The 16,358-nt window shown below is 44.8% G+C and overlaps 1 protein-coding gene across 6 annotated transcripts in view; it reads left to right on the top strand.

The window, feature by feature from the left end:
- PDE4DIP (phosphodiesterase 4D interacting protein) overlaps positions 1-16,358 on the top strand; it is a 91,440-nt gene that overhangs the window by 36,152 nt on the left and 38,930 nt on the right. For 5 of the 6 annotated variants that reach the window (XM_083621354.1, XM_083621357.1, XM_083621356.1 and 2 more), the window contains 16 exons: positions 2,398-2,517; positions 3,755-3,874; positions 4,380-4,472; positions 4,700-4,918; positions 6,036-6,194; positions 9,035-9,148; positions 9,634-9,771; positions 10,462-10,641; positions 10,940-11,134; positions 12,078-12,218; positions 12,756-12,837; positions 13,708-13,799; positions 14,046-14,162; positions 14,517-14,654; positions 15,190-15,302; positions 15,729-15,856. In XM_083621354.1, the coding sequence (XP_083477480.1) occupies positions 2,398-2,517; positions 3,755-3,874; positions 4,380-4,472; positions 4,700-4,918; positions 6,036-6,194; positions 9,035-9,148; positions 9,634-9,771; positions 10,462-10,641; positions 10,940-11,134; positions 12,078-12,218; positions 12,756-12,837; positions 13,708-13,799; positions 14,046-14,162; positions 14,517-14,654; positions 15,190-15,302; positions 15,729-15,856 (2,149 nt within the window). The remainder of the gene's footprint in view (positions 1-2,397; positions 2,518-3,754; positions 3,875-4,379; positions 4,473-4,699; positions 4,919-6,035; positions 6,195-9,034; positions 9,149-9,633; positions 9,772-10,461; positions 10,642-10,939; positions 11,135-12,077; positions 12,219-12,755; positions 12,838-13,707; positions 13,800-14,045; positions 14,163-14,516; positions 14,655-15,189; positions 15,303-15,728; positions 15,857-16,358) is intronic. The other variant, XM_083621355.1, reaches the window with a different exon arrangement.

Genomic DNA, 16,358 nt, shown 5'->3' with positions numbered 1-16,358 from the left:
CAAGCTAAAGAGAAAAGGTCAGATCAGTTGTAGTAAAATCATATTTGAGAAAAATATTAAAAGTGCATGCTGAACATAAGAGCTGGGCGTGCAAGAGTTTGAAGGCCACTGTGCCAGAGAATAACCCGTGTTTAATTTTAAGAAGATAATGGATTTAATTTTCTGTTTTGATCATTTACAAACCCACACTCTTATCTTTGAGGGCAACAAAATACTGTCACCAGCCAGGGTTGCTTTCATTGTCAAATTGCAACAGAGGAGGCCTTTTTAATCCAGATACGGCTTGCTTTAAAGATGTACGTGGAAAATCAGAAACGGGCCAAGTTACATGTCTGCTAGAAAACTTGATATCTGGTACTTGAGCCAGATATTGTATTCTGTGCTTAACATCTGAAGTAAGACACTGATGCAGTTTTAGGATGCCAAGGTGATGATGCCTCCCAGCATTAAGGGCTAGAATGTCAGATTAACTCTGAGGAAACCTAGAATCAAATCTGTACTGAGCCTTGAGCTTCACTTAGGGTCAGCCTGCCTAAGCCGAACCTGCCTCACAGGCTTGTTTTGGTAATAAAAGGGAGTTGGAGTGAGAACTAGGTACATTATGATGGTTTTTTTGGAGACAGGATGGAATAAACTAGTTGGTAAAAACAGAGGAGCTAAGTGGCTTGGTTTTAAAATTCCACCATACATTGAATAATACATATGTTTTTACTCCAAGGAGTGGCTGTAGATCTTTGAAACTCCTCTCAAAATAATCAGCAAGCTCCTCTTGGGTTCCCTTAAATGAGCCCCAATGACTTGTCTCATGTAGCTTTTCTTTTAATGGTTTTATGTTGACCTGCTGTTTTTAGTGGCTGCTTAATTTTACTCAACCTACTGATTAAATCTATTGCTTTTTAATTGTGATGGTAAGCCGCCTTGTCATGCCATTGTCCTGAATGGTGGGGTACAAGTATTTGAAACTAACAAATAAAAGTAATCATCTTTAAAACACCAAGAAATGTCAAATAGGAAAAAGCACTACAAAATAATGAAAACAGTAATTTTAATGGCAATAAAGTAACAAGCAATGATAGAAGAGCCGTATTATACCACCATCCCCTTGAAACACTAAAGCTCTTGGAATTCATTCTCTGTTCCTGTGACACAGAATAATTTCCAAGCAGCTTAATACAGTACACAACTTTTCTGCAAGTGTGTACAGCTTTTGGAGCATGTGGGACATTAGTAGCATTGTTGTTTTAGACATACTTTATTAGGAATACACAGTTTTGTTACCTGCGGAGGAGTGATCAGCAGCTTGCAGCAGAAAAAGATCCTGGTCTTCCCTATAAAACAACTCATTAATTTGGACACAGCTTAGTAAGGCTGTGACAAGAAACGTCTGAGTAGAGCTGTCAGCAGTAGTGTATTGCCCTCACTCAGAAAAGGCTGTGCTCTGGGAAAGATGGAGCCATTCAGGTTTTCCCCAGGAAATGTTTGTTTGACGTCACTGTGACAGATTCAGATATCAGAATCTAAATCTGTTCACTATAGAGAGGATATTCCATACATCAGACCTTTAATGGCATTTGGGAGGGCACTCAGATGAAGCGAAAGGGTTATGAAATATTTTTACTCCACAACTCAGGGGCGGCACAGAGTGGGGCTATTTAAGGTACAGGTCCCTGGGCAGTGATTTCCCTAGATACCTCTGGATCCTGAAGCTCAGCGGTGAGTCTGAGCCTGGTTGCAGTACATACTTTCAAGGCACAGGACACAATTGTTGTTAATGCCAGACCTTGCTTTTGCCACCATGGGGAAAGTGATGAAGACTACAGATTACCTCAGTAGGAAGTCATGGAGTTGAGGCAACTTTGTGCTGATGAACATGAATCAGACTCCTTGCTTAGTGACTTAAAGGAGCATGAGGGGAAATTGTGCAACAGAGAACAAATATTTTGGAGCTGCCTTGAATGTCATTGTGTGTCAGAAAGGCACCAGGAAATATTTTAATAATAAACTCACACAGACTTCTTGTACTAGACATATTAGCTCCAATACAGCTTGAAGAAACAAAGTAACTTGAGTTCTGGTTAGTTTTGCTAGAACAATGAGGAAGAATGAGGAATGAATAGCAAGAAATGGAATTGAGAAGAGCAGGGGAAGGGGATAATTAATGATACTTTAATTAGTAACTGGTGGAAAATTAGATATTTGGGTAGAAAATGGAAATGTCAGGGAACTTGAAAGCTGTGTTTATGGAATTGGAAGGGTTAAATTGTCCCAAGGCCAGCCTCTCACTGTCAATCTCCTTCATTTACCAGTCCATTTCCCTGCTGAGCTATATAACAATGGAAGCAAACTGCAAAAGGAACCTTATCTGAGCAAATGTCACTTTTTTCTCACCCTTTTCAGTATTTGTTTGAAGACCAGCAGCAACTGACTCCAAGCAACTTATCACAAGGCAAACAAGCATCTGAACTAAATAATGTAGAACTGCTGGAAAAAATCAGCTGCCTTGATGCTACCAACAAGGTATTTTTTAAATAATACAAGTCAAAAGTGCATTAAATAGATTTGGGGCTAGTGTGTGAGTAAACACAACACATGGTGAGACATCTATAGCCTTTTCCTGGCCTATGTCTAGTTGTATGGTGGTCATAACATCTACAGGTGCCTGTGCCCGTAGTCAAAAATGCATAGGTTCAGTCCTATTTTCAAAAGCTGGAAGGGTTTAGATTCCATACTTCAGGCGATGTGTGTTAGATGAAAAACACTTTGTCCAAGACATGGGAATGCGGAGCTGGGGACAACCAGACACAGTCCTATTGCCTCAGCACTTTCGATGCTGTGCACTTCCTCCTAAGACTGGGGTGGGGACTCTTCCTCCCTGCTTGGTCTGCTCCTTTTGAACTGGTTATACCCCTCAATTCCTACATTCCAGTCACGAGTCTCATCCCATCAGGTTTCAGTAATACCTAGCAGGCCATATTTGCCATCCTGAATTAAAAGCTCCATTTCATCTTGTTTGTTTCCCATACTCTCTGCATTTGTGTCGAGACAACTGAATCCATGGGTTGGGGCATGTGGGCTTAAACTTTTGTGCTCAAGCCTAAAAAACTGTTCTGGGCCAGTTGGAGCCATCAGTGTGTTACACACACGCACACATTGTCATTTCAGCCTGTGGATGTGATCTGTCGCAGTCAGAAGCAGTCAGTTTGCTAGTATCACAAAATGCAACCTAACACTAGGGTGAGGCTAGGGGTTGTGTATTACACATTTACTTTAAAAATGAAACCTGAAATCCTCAGGTTTCATCTAAAATTTCCCAAAATTATGGGGCAGTAAACTTTCCAATAACACAATATATGTTGGAGGCTTAGGAAATTGCAATTCATGTAAATATGTAGAAAGGTTGAGTAATTCAGCAGTAGGTTAAAGCTGTACAGGCATACCTCATTTTATTGCACTTTGCAGATACTTCTCCTTACGAGGCAGCACAGCTGCTTCCAGGGAAAGGAAGCTGCCTCCCTCTCCACTCCACCCCTGCAGCCGGCGGGGCCTGGCTTAATAAACCGCAGTAGAGTGTAAACATAACTTATATGCACTGGGAAACAAAGAAAATTGTGGGGCTCACTTTATTGCAATATTCCCTTTATTTTGGTGGTCTGGAACCAAGCCTGTATTGTCCCTGAGGTGTGTCTGTACCGAGAATGGAAAAGAGTATCTTATGTGGTCGAGTTCAAAATGTGTGTTTGTTTACGACATTTAGCAGCTGCAAGAGAAACTGAATGAGATGGATTTTGAACTGAAGTCTGTTCAGCATACATCCCAAAGACAGGATCACAAAATCCAGACCTTGAATGAGACCTTGAAGAGCAAAGAGAAAGAGGTTTGTAGTGTTGCCATCTCCTTGTCCAGTAAATGCTGAAATAGAGCCAGTGATTCAAAATTACAACTAACTGTTATTTGTAGCATATGAAATCTTCCCAGTATGTGAAATTGGGTAAGATAATTCTATAGAGAATGGGGTGAGCTGTCCTTTCTGGTACAGCATTTTAGGAAATTCTAGCAGTCTTGTTGCACCTTGGGGCGGAATTTCCCGAACATGCCCACCAGCTGAAGGACTCTGTCTTGTGCAGCGGGGCCTCTGCTTTGTGCTCTACCTGAAATAGGCTCTGGTGGGGATTCAGGGGACCCCCCCCCAGAACAGCACTCAGGGGAGGAGTTGGGAGATTGCTCCTTGTAGCAAGTGGCAGCGCTTGTGCAGAGAGAACATGTGAAATAATGCAATGTTGAAATCCATTATCTCAACTACCCCACTACAGATTATGTCTCGGGAGGGGGAGGTGATAGGTGCCTTTGCTAATTTCTCACTGCTCAATTCTGTCCTGCAGTCTGAAGAACTGTACCGTGTAATTGAAGGGCAGAATGAGACAATAGCCAAACTACAAGAGACACTACATAAAACCCAACTTGGGCAATTGCAGGTATGTATCTTATTTTGATATTTCTTGTCTTATATCGAATATGTCTTGTCTTATCCCAGACATTTGAACTAGAAAATGTTCCACCCTTAAAAATTTTGCCTGCAGCATTGGCTACCGGCAAGAGCCTATGATATACCATGGAATGCACTTTTAAAAGCTCCAGTATTTTTCTGGGCAGTGATTTCAGTCTTAACCCGCCCCCCTTTTCTGTTTTCACCTTTCTGCAGATCCCAGGGGGCTCCTCCATGTTGCAGCAGACACAGCCGGTAGCACTCCTTGAGGTACAGAACACACTTTTCTTCACTCAGCTGGAAGTGCAGCAACTGAAGATGGCTCAGCAGAAAAAGGATCTCCAGTTGGCTGAGGCCAGGAAGACCTCCTGCCTTGCAGAAACATGGCTGCAAGAGGAGCAGCAGCAGAAAGAGGCTGCATGGAAACACAACCAGGTATGGCATGAATTCGTTCGTTGAGCCCTTTTCACCCATCAAAATATAATAATAATAATAATAATAATAATAATTATTATTATTATTATTATTATTATTATTATTATTATTATTATTATTTTAATAATAATTTATTTATACCCGGCCAGGACCACGCTCAGGGCAGCTAACACCAAATATATAATACAATAAAAACGCAAACGATTGATTAAAATAAAGTTCAAAATCACATTAAAATCAAAATGAAATTGAATGGCAACAACTATAGTGGTAAGGAATATTAAATATTCATCAGGCCCGGCCATCCGTGCTGGTCCCATAGAAAGAGGGAGGTCAAAGGCCTGGCAGAACAGCTCCGTCTTGCAGGCCCTGCAGAAAGATGTCAAATCCTGCAGGGCCCTGGTCTCTTGCGGCAGAGCGTTCCACCAGGCCGGGACCAGTCTAACCTCCTTGAGGCCCGGGACCTCCAAAGTATTAGTGTTTGCAGACACTAAGGTCCTCCGCGGGGCATACCAGGGGAGGCGGTCCTGTAAGTACGAGACTTCTAGGCCATGTAGGGCTTTAAAGGTCAAAACCAGCACCTTAAACCTGACCCTGTACTCCACCGGGAGCCAGTGCAGCTGGTATAGAACTGGCTGAATGTGGTCCCACGGTGAGGACCTCATAAGGAGCCTCACTGTGGCGTTCTGCACCCGCTGGAGTTTCTGGGTCAGTTTCAAGGGCAGCTCTGCATAGAGCGAGTTACAATAATCAAGCCTGGAGGTGACCGTCACATGGATTGCTTTGGCCAGATCAGGGTGAGAAAGGTAAGGGACCAGGCCTAAATGGAGCTTGAACAGCTGAATGTCTTGCATTGTCCTTTGCTGTACTTCAAGGGCCAGAAAATGTTTTCATGTCACAAATAAAAAGCCTCACGTTACTAACTGTAAAAGTAAGGTTCACACAACCGGTTTGTGGCAGTGTGGTGGAAATGGCCAGAGTTTGCCTTTTGGGGAGTGTGAGCAGTCCTGTCGCTTTCCCTGTTGCAGCTCAGTTCAACCTTTCTGCCCTTTTGAGAGCTCCAGAGATGCTTCCAGGCCTGATTGACTAATGACTACATTGTTGTGTTGGTTTCCAGGAGCTGCGTTGTGCTCTTCAACAAGTAAGAACAGAGCTGCAGAACAAAAACTGGCAATGTTGTACTTTGGAAAGAGAAAGATGGTCAGAGATGCAGAAACAAGAGCTGAAACTGAAGCATTTGAAGCACAGGCTGGCTTGCAGAGAACAGCTTCTACAGGTGAGATACAGATGGGTTGTTAAATTCTGTCTGGGCAAAAACACACCTTATTTCAGATGGTGTGTGTGTTTAACAGGTGAGACGGTCCAAAGATAAAACCAAAACAGTGCCCAGAGTTGTTGGTGTTGGGTTGGGAAATACAGTTGCTAAAGGGAATCTTCCACACTAGTCTGGAATTAACCAGCTTTGTTCATCTGCATGATGCTGTCATCCTGTATATTTTTTGCAGTAGTTCTGTCTTTTCTCACAAAGGCTATAACATTTTCAAAAGAACAGAGGAGTGGTGTAGAGCTGTTATACAGTGGTTCCGCTCCTTCCTCCTGGGCCGTGTTCAGAAAGTGGTGTTGGGGGATGAGTGTTCAGACCCCTGGGCTCTCACTTGTGGGGTGCCTCAGGGTTCTGTCCTCTCCCCCATGCTTTTCAACATCCACATGCCTCCGCTGGGAGAGATCATCAGGGCATTTGGGCTGGGTGTTCATCAATATGCGGATGATACCCAGCTCTACTTCTCCTTCATGTAACGATGCATGGGGAAATGAACCTATTGCAACTCAGCACACATTTATTATAAGATTTGTGGGGAACTGCATTTTTGTTCACTTTTACTTGGCTAAAATATGTGAAAAGTATAGTAAAGAAAAGGAATGACACCCACCACAATGAGGCTCAAACGCCCCAGCAGCCATTTCACACCAGTTGGTGCCAACAGAGCATATTGGGATGTACTCAAAGGAAAAGCTCAGTAATGGAAGGTTTATTTAATTCTGCTTTTGGCTTGCAGTGCATTGCTAGGAATCTAACAACACATTAGAAACAGGCTAAAACATTATCCCATTGTTCAGTTAAGATGAGGCTTGTTAATTCTTTATTCCATTCATTTCTCAAAGTCTGTGTGTCAGATTGACACTAAACTTCTGTAAAAAGTAATAGCTGGGTTTTTGTTTTTTTAGCTTCTAAGGATTCAGTCAAGTGTTTGAGTATTTCCTGTGTCTTGGATGTGGATGCATCAAATATCAAAGCTTTTTTCAGTATCCTAAAAAAAAGATTACTTTCTTATTCTATTTAAATCTATTAGATCAGCCACTAGCCTGATATTGTCTGAAGCATGTTTAGTTTTAGTGAATCCTGCCTGGTCACTCATTATTATTGGCAATATCCCTTGTTGAACTCTATTTGCCAAAACGGTTGTTAAAATCTTTATATTTACATTAGTTAATGATATTGTCTGGTTTTGGTATAACCGATATATGCTTGATTGAATGTCATTGAAAGAATTCCCCTCTTCATATAATAAACATAGTTTTGATGCTAGAAGATCCACACAGTTTTAAATCATTCAGATGGGAATCCATCTAATCCAGATCTTAAAATCAGAGATGCTAAAATTGTTTTTGTATACGGTTTAAATTTGGTATTTTTTTTTTAAAGGACATGTGTATCTTCCTTTTCTACTTTCATTGAGTTGCCCATTCTGCATGAAATTTTAAAAACCTGGGTATTAATATCACTTGGAGAATTTTATAATTCACTGGTTGCCCCTCTAATACTGGGAATCAATGCTCTGTCTTTCTTTTGTTTTAAACAATTAGCCAAGATCATGGCTGTTTTTTCACCATTTTCCTAGTATTTCTTCTTTGTACATGCAAGCATGAATTCTGTCTGTTGAGAAAGAATATTATTTAATTCATACTTTTTTGTATTTTGTAGATGGATTTCTAATCATTTGTGCCCAAGATTCTTTCATTTATCAAGTTATTCTTTCCCTTGTTTTTAAGCTGATTTTTATTGGAGGCAGGTGCTATAATATGTCCACTGATACGTGCTTTGTACGCTTCCCATTCAGACTTTCACACAGAGGTTGTTGCTTAATTCAGTTCAAAATATTGTATAGTCTCTTCCCACTTTGGTTGAACAAAATGTTAATCATTAAGTAAAGACATATCAATACACCAGATACTAGAAGCCTTCCCCAGGTTATGGCCCCCACATAACTGCATTATGATCAGATACATAGTAGGGCTGGGTGATGTATCAAAACATTGCCCCAAACCAGTTTGAGGTCTTGACTGCAGTTAAGGATTTCAGAATTTCCAACCCAGCAGTATATTGCGAATACAAGCCTCCTCCCTCCCTCCCCACTCTAGCCACTGCCTACCCTTTGCATGTGTTCATTGCCTTCTCCAATCATGGAAACAACCGCTGAGACGGTTAGGGTGCCAGTGGCAGAAAACTCATTCTGAATCTGACCGGACACAGGTTAGAGCTCAACGCTGAGCCTACCAAGCGACGGCAAAGAGGACTTTCACTTTTCACTTTCTTCACTGCCTCTATTCCATCTGCAGAAAATAGCAGCAGGAGACTCTTTCAGGTGTTTCGTAATTTAACGGAACCACCTTTGCCATCAGGGCCTGGTATAGACCCCAAGATCTCCTGCAATGATTGTGCAAAGCTTTCTTTGCAGATAAATTCACTCAGGTTCGGACTGCTTGTGGCTACCCCCATCCTGTGAGCAGGCATGCAATGGTTTTTCAGAAAGCTTTCAAGGTAAGCCCTGTCTAGGCTGCTCTAGAGTACATTGCAGTGGCCAGTCAAGGTTAAAGGAGTCGAAGGTGCTGGGCCAGTCCTTGCTGTCTCATGATAAAAGGCCATGCTTGGCTGTGGCTTGTGCCCTGACCTTGGATAAATGTGGGTCAGAAAAGTTGCCTCCTTGTCCCTATTCACAACTGCTTCATTTGCCTTCCCAAGAACACTTGGATCTCTCACCAGCATTGCTTCTCTCTTGGAGCTTTCTGAAGTTGCTCAGGTGTTATTGATGGTGTCAATATGTTCCATTTCTGCAGGAATCTAAGGAACTTATTCAGTATCACCAGAGCTCGGACAAGAGCCCCACATCAGCTGATAATATGGTGAAGAAATTGCAACAACGAATCAAAGACAGGGATGCCATCCTGGAGGTAATTACAGAGGTGTCCAGCACAATCTCTTGTGTATTTTTTCTGTGTTCACACTGGTGCCATCCTTTGCTGTCCCAGGTCTCCTCAGCTGGTAGGTTTTGTGGAGCACAGAGCACCCTGCTCTGCACCTCTGAGGTGGCCTGCTGCTCTTAGGTGGCAGTCTGGGTGGCTTCTGTAGGGGGTGGGGCTGCATCTTGCCCTTTCCCTCAGGCAGCCAAATGCCTTGGACCGGCCCTTGCAGTGCCAAGAGCAGATGTCCTCTTTTCTCTCTTGTCTGGCACATTGAAGAGGGGAAGGGGAGCTGAATCTCCCTCTTAACGATGAGTGGGGTGTGAGTTGTGAGTTCCACAATATTGTGGAACCCTTTTTCTATGTTTGTAAACCATTTAAATAGTTTATATGTATTTTATTAAATTATAATCTTGGTTGCTTGAGTTTGTGACGCTTGCTACTTCTTTGCCCACTCGTGGCCTTTTTTCTTGCAGCGAGCGGTCGATGAGAAATTCTGTGTGCTTGAAGACAAGGAGCAGGAGCTGCAGCAGCTTCGCTTGGCTGTGAAAGAGCGAGAGCATGACTTGGAAAAGCTGCGCAGGGTCCTCTCCCATAATGAGGCTACCATTCAGGTGGGTTGCAGCAGGAAGGGCAATGCTTATGCCATTCCTTCCGTCTGCCATGGTTCCCTCCCACTCTTGAGACTGACACTGTATTAATGCAGCACTCTTCAAGATGACTCTTGCAGCAATTCCTTTGCCATTGCTTTTAGGTTGACTTGAGCTATGTTAGGGTTAATCCAGAGTTTCAGAGTAGCACTCAGCACAACTTAATTATACCTAATGGTGCCAACAAGCCAGCCCAACGTTTCTATCCTCACATAGAATCATAGAACCGTAGAGTAGGGTCCTCTAGTTCAGCCCCCTGCAATGCAGCAAGCTCGGCTAAAGCATCCATGACAGATGGCCATCCAAGCTCTGCTTTAAACCCTCCAAGGAAGGAGAGTAAGTCCACAGCCTCCTGTGGGAGACCGTTCCACTGTTGAGCAGCTCTTACTTGTAGTAGCTCTCCAAAGGGCTTTTCTCTCCTGAATTGGGTTCTTCTGCAGCAGAGATCGCAGGAGTTGAACTTGGACCTTAAAACCTTAAAATGTCCAAAGTATGCATACCACTGTAGAGCTGTGCCCCCCCCCCAGTGCCATGTGCATAAAGGACCTGATGGAAATAGATGTTGCTTGTTTTGTACCATGAGAAATCTAGACGGAAGTCTGGCTTGGCCTTCTGTTGATCTCTTTGCTATCCACTCTCTCCCCTCTCCCGTAGGGAATGGAGAGCTTGCTGAAAGCAAAGGGCCTGGAACATGAGCAGCTGTTGACAAGCTACCAGAATTTGCGCTGGCTGAAAGAGGAAGTTGAATCAAAATCTCTCAAGTGGCAGGCAGAGCAAGAGGGAACAATCCGGCAGCTGCAGGCGGCGTTGCATGACAGGAATAAGAAAGTGGAAGTAAGTGAGAAAGGCAGCTCTGTTGGGAGGCCCTGGGACTGTTGCCCCCTCCTCTCAGCCAGTGATTGATCCAGGTTCACAGTCATTCTGCAGGTACAACATCGTTACTAAACCAGAATCCAGAAAGCAGTTGTTGGTTGTGCTGGTCATTGTACATTGCCAGAAATGGTGCCCAGGTAATCGTAGTTGAATAACCTCTGAAATTTCCTCTTCTCCTTGATCTCAGCACCCTGTCTGAAATAGGAAGGCCTGCTTTCCTCCTCCCTCTTGATTATCCTTGTCATTGTCATTTCCCTAGGCACTGTCAGCAAAACTGCTATGCAAGCTGGGGCCTGGGCAGAGGGAGCTTGTGGAAGAGCTGTATCTCTGCCTTCAGCAGAAAGAGCAGACCATAGAGGAACTCCTCAGTGACAAGAGCCGGCAGACTGTGGAGCAAATGGCTGAGCTTCAGGAGTTGCTTCAAGCTGTGCACACCAGAGAGCAGCAGAGTTGTGTAAGTGGGCAGCTGTGCACTGGGGTTGGCACTCTTCTCTTGGGCTTTCAATGCCACTCTCTCCCAGATGCATCTGTAGGCGTCTCTGTCTCAGCAAGAGAGACTCAGTGGTTGGGGAGGAGGAGCTCCTGCATGGCTACGATGGCTACGTTCTTCCTCTGCTTCCAGAGGTAATATGTCTCTGGAAACCAGATGCTGGGACTCAGAAGTGGGGAGGATGCTGTTGCCCTCAGGCCCTGTTTCCAGGCTTCCCATGGGCATCAGGTGGGCCTCCGTGAGAGGAGGATGCTGAATGGCCCTTTGGCCTCATCCCTCGGGATTTTTCTTATGCCCTCAGGTTCTTCTGTCTAGTATGCTTCCTTCTTTGTGTATTCTGTTTAGGAGTCTTTCCATATCAAATATTTGTACCTCACGCTTGGGCTCTCATGACAGGCTAGGGATTCTGTGAGCGCACTCCCCACCCTGCTGAGTTGCTGGATGTGGTCTCCGAGGGGATGTTGGAGGCTTGGCATCCACACCCAATCTGCCTTGTCTGGTGTGGCTCAGGCTCGCAGTTGCCCCAGAGCCCATGGAATCCTACCTCAGATTATATCTGGTTCAGTCCATGTGGCAGGGTGTGCTTTTGATCTGGGCAGGAGTACGCTGATCTAGAGTTCTACACTGCTGGGTGAAACTGCCACCTCTCCCGAGTCCCTCTGCCACCAGTGCCTGGCTGCAGCTTGTTTGTGCCTCAGCGGCAGAGGGACTTGGGAGCAGCAGTGGTTTCACTCGCAATATACCACCAGGAAGAGCCGCCTTCACGGTTGGCCCTCATACCAGTCCTAGCTGATGTATCAGTACTGCCCAGAGTGGCTGGGACAACCCAATCAGATGGGCAGGGTACTCCTACTACTGCTGCTACTATTATTATTATCATTATCATTATTATCATTATCATTGTCAGATATCTTCTGAGAAAATGGCACGGGCTTTAATAGAAAGAAGTTGTGAGCTGCAAGATTTACGTCAGCAACTGCAGGGCCAGCTTTCACAAGGGAAGATGGAAGCTTCCACTGCCCATCTCCTACAGAAGGATGACTCGGAAGTAAGAATGTGCTTCTGTGAGAGAACATTCCCTCCCAGAGGTTGTCCTGAGAGGGGGAGGGGAAGGCCTGCTTGGAAAGAAAAGGGGTGAGGAAATGGAGGTCCACGCTGCAATAATCTGTGCCCTGAGCAGACTCTTCCATCTTCAGTGGTGCTCAGCCTCAGCCTCCAGTGCCGCTTGTGCTCAGGGCTTAGGAATCAAGTGGGGAAATGGTTGCATGATGGCCTGGCCTGGCCTGCAAGCCCAGGACCATATGGAGAGAAATGGTCTCTAATGATGCATTAGCACCACATCTAGCTTGGCCCTATGTGTGCAGTTTTAAAGCAAAGTGTTTTCAGAGCAGAGCCTTGAAGTCTTTCCTAAAGGAAAGAAATGAGAGCAATGTTGAAGTGAGTGAGCAGAATTGGTGCTTCTCAGAGGGAGAAAACAGACTGTGAGCAAACACTGTAGTTGTTCAACTTTGGAGTTGAATACTTTATTCAAACTCTCAAGGCCTATGAATTATCAGTGAAATAATGTGTATATTTATGTTCTTAGGCACTGAGGCAAGAAAGCTCAAGCAAGAGCCCCACTACCATGACATCTAAGAACGGAGATGGCCATTTCAACGTGGAGAAAGGTTGGTCCATAAGCAGCTTCCATTCAGTTTAACCCTTGGCCACCCAGAATGTTTGCTGGCAGGAACAATTCAGCTGCTTCATGCTGCATGTGACCTCTAAGCCCACGGCTGCTTGTCAGGGAGATGGAGCTCTTTGCTTTGCCTGCAGGGGCCCTTTGCTCCTCCAGGGAACTGCCCCTGCCTGAGCACACTGGACAGGTGCTGCCTGTCATTGTAGTCCAGGGATGGGGAGCCTTTTGCCCTCCAGATGTTGCTTGGACTCGCAACTCCCATCAGCCCCAGCCATCATGACCAGTGTTGGCAGTTGTAGTCCACAGGTTCCCCATCTCTTGTGTGGATATCACTGCACTAGGTTTAATTTGGTGCACAGCACCCTCCTGTGTCCTGAAGGAAAATCACCTGGCTTTGAGACTGCCTTTCTGGCACCGGGTGAAAGCTTTTTTATTAGTCCAGGGTTTCTTTGGGGAGAGGGGAGGGGGAGCAGCTGACCTGTTAATCTCTGTTGCTAATAATGAATATGATTCTGTTCTCCCATTATTTATTTATTTTGCTTTGTTCTTATTAATTTTTATTAATTTACTTTGTCTCCTGTTCTCTGCTGATCTAGGAGTTTCTTTGGGAATGCCCTAAATAAATAAAGCTGAATCAACATGTGATTATATAGTTGCATGCATCTTTCTCTCTGTGTGTATTCATTTAAAAAAAAAACTTTTGGGAGGAAAGTGGAATCCTTAACTCTTTTTACTCTGGTTGTTTTTCAACTGAAAGTTTTTCTCTCCACAGGGATTGCACCGCTTTTGATTTTTAAAGTTGTGAGACGGGGTAAGAGGTATGAGATCCCAGCCTAACATTGTTCTGCTTTCTCTCCAGGAGCTTGGGAGGCAACTGCTGGACTTGAGGAAGAGCTTACTGGTGCCAAAGAACAGCTTGAGCTATTGACAAAAAAGGAGAAGGAAAGCAGAGTGAGTCTGAGTCAAGGTATTGAGGAACAGAGGCCCCTGGCAGCACAACCAGCATGCCCATGTGCTGCCTGCTGAGCGGGAAAGGAAGGGCAGTTCTCCTAGGGAAGGATGCCATGTGCCAGCCGACAGATCTAGCAGACGGGCAAGCCTAAGACAGCATGAGAAACATTTGCCACATCCTCATGGGGCACTTCTCTCCCTTGCCTTCTCTTTGCTGTTACTGGCTCTCGTTTCTCTTCTCCACAGTTGGAACTTGCTGCTCTTCAGTCTGTCCTGGTCTCCCAAGAAGAGGAGCTACAGGTTCAAGCTTCTGATGTTGAATCTCTGACTAGAAGCATCCAGATAAAAGAAGAACTCATAAAGGTGGGACAAAAGGGCCCTGACTCTGGTTCTCTCTAGCTACAGATATCTGTGTGTATAGTTTAGTATATGATTTAACACTGGCAGCAGAAAACCTTTGGTTAAATGCAAAATTATAAGAAGCAGCAGAATCTTTTAATATGAAGCAGGTTTAGTTTGTTTAATCACAGGCCTTCTTTGGGATGTTGCAAATGAAAGACCTGTGTTGGGTTTTTAATTCAGGGCCTCCCATTCCAGTTGTACTCCACACTTTAATGATGTGGAAGATCTCTTGACTGGAAGTTGGTGGTAGACGCATGGCCCAGGGCCATGACTGCACTTTTCCATTCTCCAAGTCACTCTCTCCTTGACTTCCAGGACTTGCAAATGCAGCTGGTTGACCCTGAAGAAATGCCAGTAGTTGAGCGACTTTCCCAGGAAGTGTTGATGCTTCAGGAAAAGGTAGCCAAGATGGAACAGCAAGGACAGGAAGTTGCTGAAAACAGAAGACTGCAGGTATGGCAGAAAAGTGTCGCGGCGATGTGGTGGACACAGGCTAGTTTGATTTATGTCTGTTTCCTGCTCCTCAAAGTTGCTCAGAGTTACCTATGTAGGCTTTTCTCACAACAGCACTGTGAGACTACAGTGAGAGGGTGACTGGCTGAAAAGGACTGTGAACTTCCTGAGCAGGCATTTAATCCCCAAACGGCAGTCTAAGGGCAGCCCTCTGTTGATTGCACTTCACAAACCAAGTTTTACTCAGAGTAGACCCACTGAAATTAAGGGGTCTATTTCTCTGTCTGTGGGAAATTGGAGGCTTTCCTCCTTTGCAAAAGACTCTGATATCAGCACCATTAAAAGCAGTCTTGGTATGTGGAGTGGTCCACCTGCATCTGCCTTCAGTCAAGATCTTCCTCAGGAAATAAGAGAAGCAAGCGGCATAAATGCAGCTCAGGTCACAATCTGGCACAAGGTTGTATTTGCTTGACTGTTAAATAGCATTAAAATGCTCACGTAAGCACAAAGTGAAGGCAAATGTTTGCGCTTTCAGCTGCTGCAGGTGTTGGAGGGGCTGGCAGCAGAGAAGAATCAGCTGAATGAAACTCTGAAAGCCGAAAAGCAGCTCTACAGCACTTTGGTGAAGTTTCAAGCTCATCCTGACAGGTGAAGAGATGCTCTGTTCCCCTGCCTCCAGTGCTGAGGCATTTGATAGGTAGAGGCTGGAGTTTTCTTTGTAGCTGCGACTAGAAACTCTTTCGCTTATGTTCCCTTGCTTTCCCACCTCTTGCTGTTTGCTTGACATATCTACAAAGATTATAGGCTAGTTTAGTAAATCATAAACCCTCAAGGTGTTATTTGGAAGAACTGTTTGTATACCCAGGTTGTCAGAAGTGAGCACCCACCTTGCAGCACCCACAGCTTTCCCCTGTTTTCTCTCTGTTGGCGAGAGCGTTGCTGAAAGGCAGCTGCGAGGAGTGAGGTGGTTGGTGCTTTTGAAGGAATGAGAGTAAGTGGTGAGCAGAGAGAGGGTGGTAGACCTTGGCAGAACAACTCATAAACTGCTCCTAATCTGCTTCCCTTTCTGCATAGTCTTGCCAGCTCTCAGCGTGAACAGACACTGCAGGTGGAGCTGGACCGGGTCCAGGCCATCCGTGGGCAACTGGAAGAGGCTCTTGGAAGAAGTCTGGCTCACCTGAAATCGCTGGATGGCATTGGAGGTGGGGAACAGGAGCGTGTGACAGTCCTGCCCAAGCATGCCTTCTGAGCTCTGGCCGTCACACTACCACTAGCGCAGAGCAAGCCTGTCTTGACACTGGGAGGCTGATAAGGGCTTGCTGGAACCCATGTATGCGTCATTCATGTTCCTGGTACAATCTTGCCAGGGAGATTGTATAATAGATTTTGGCAGCCAATAATTCCTTTCTAGTGGCTCCCCGTCACCTCTTCCCCCATTTGGCTGAATAAAGATTCTCCCATCCCTGCTCCCTCAGAATCTGTGTTAATTGTTCTGTGCCATACCAAACATGCATTTGTCATAGAGGGTTTTGTTTTTTGTTTTGTTTTGTTTTGTTTTCGGAGCACCAGTTCCCTGTGTTTTCACCCACTAACTCCACAAAGCTATTTATTAATTAAATTATTTAATAGCAGACTCCTCATAACAACTCACAGGGATAAGCATAACATCAATGGAGGCAGGCCAGTCTGGGGAGTTGCATGTTG

Source organism: Podarcis filfolensis (genome assembly GCF_964270895.1).
Source record: "Podarcis filfolensis genome assembly, chromosome: 6".
In the NCBI taxonomy this organism is placed as follows: domain Eukaryota; kingdom Metazoa; phylum Chordata; class Lepidosauria; order Squamata; family Lacertidae; genus Podarcis; species Podarcis filfolensis.
The sequence above is the reverse complement of the archived record's forward strand: the minus strand, read 5'-3'. Positions and strand labels throughout refer to the sequence as shown.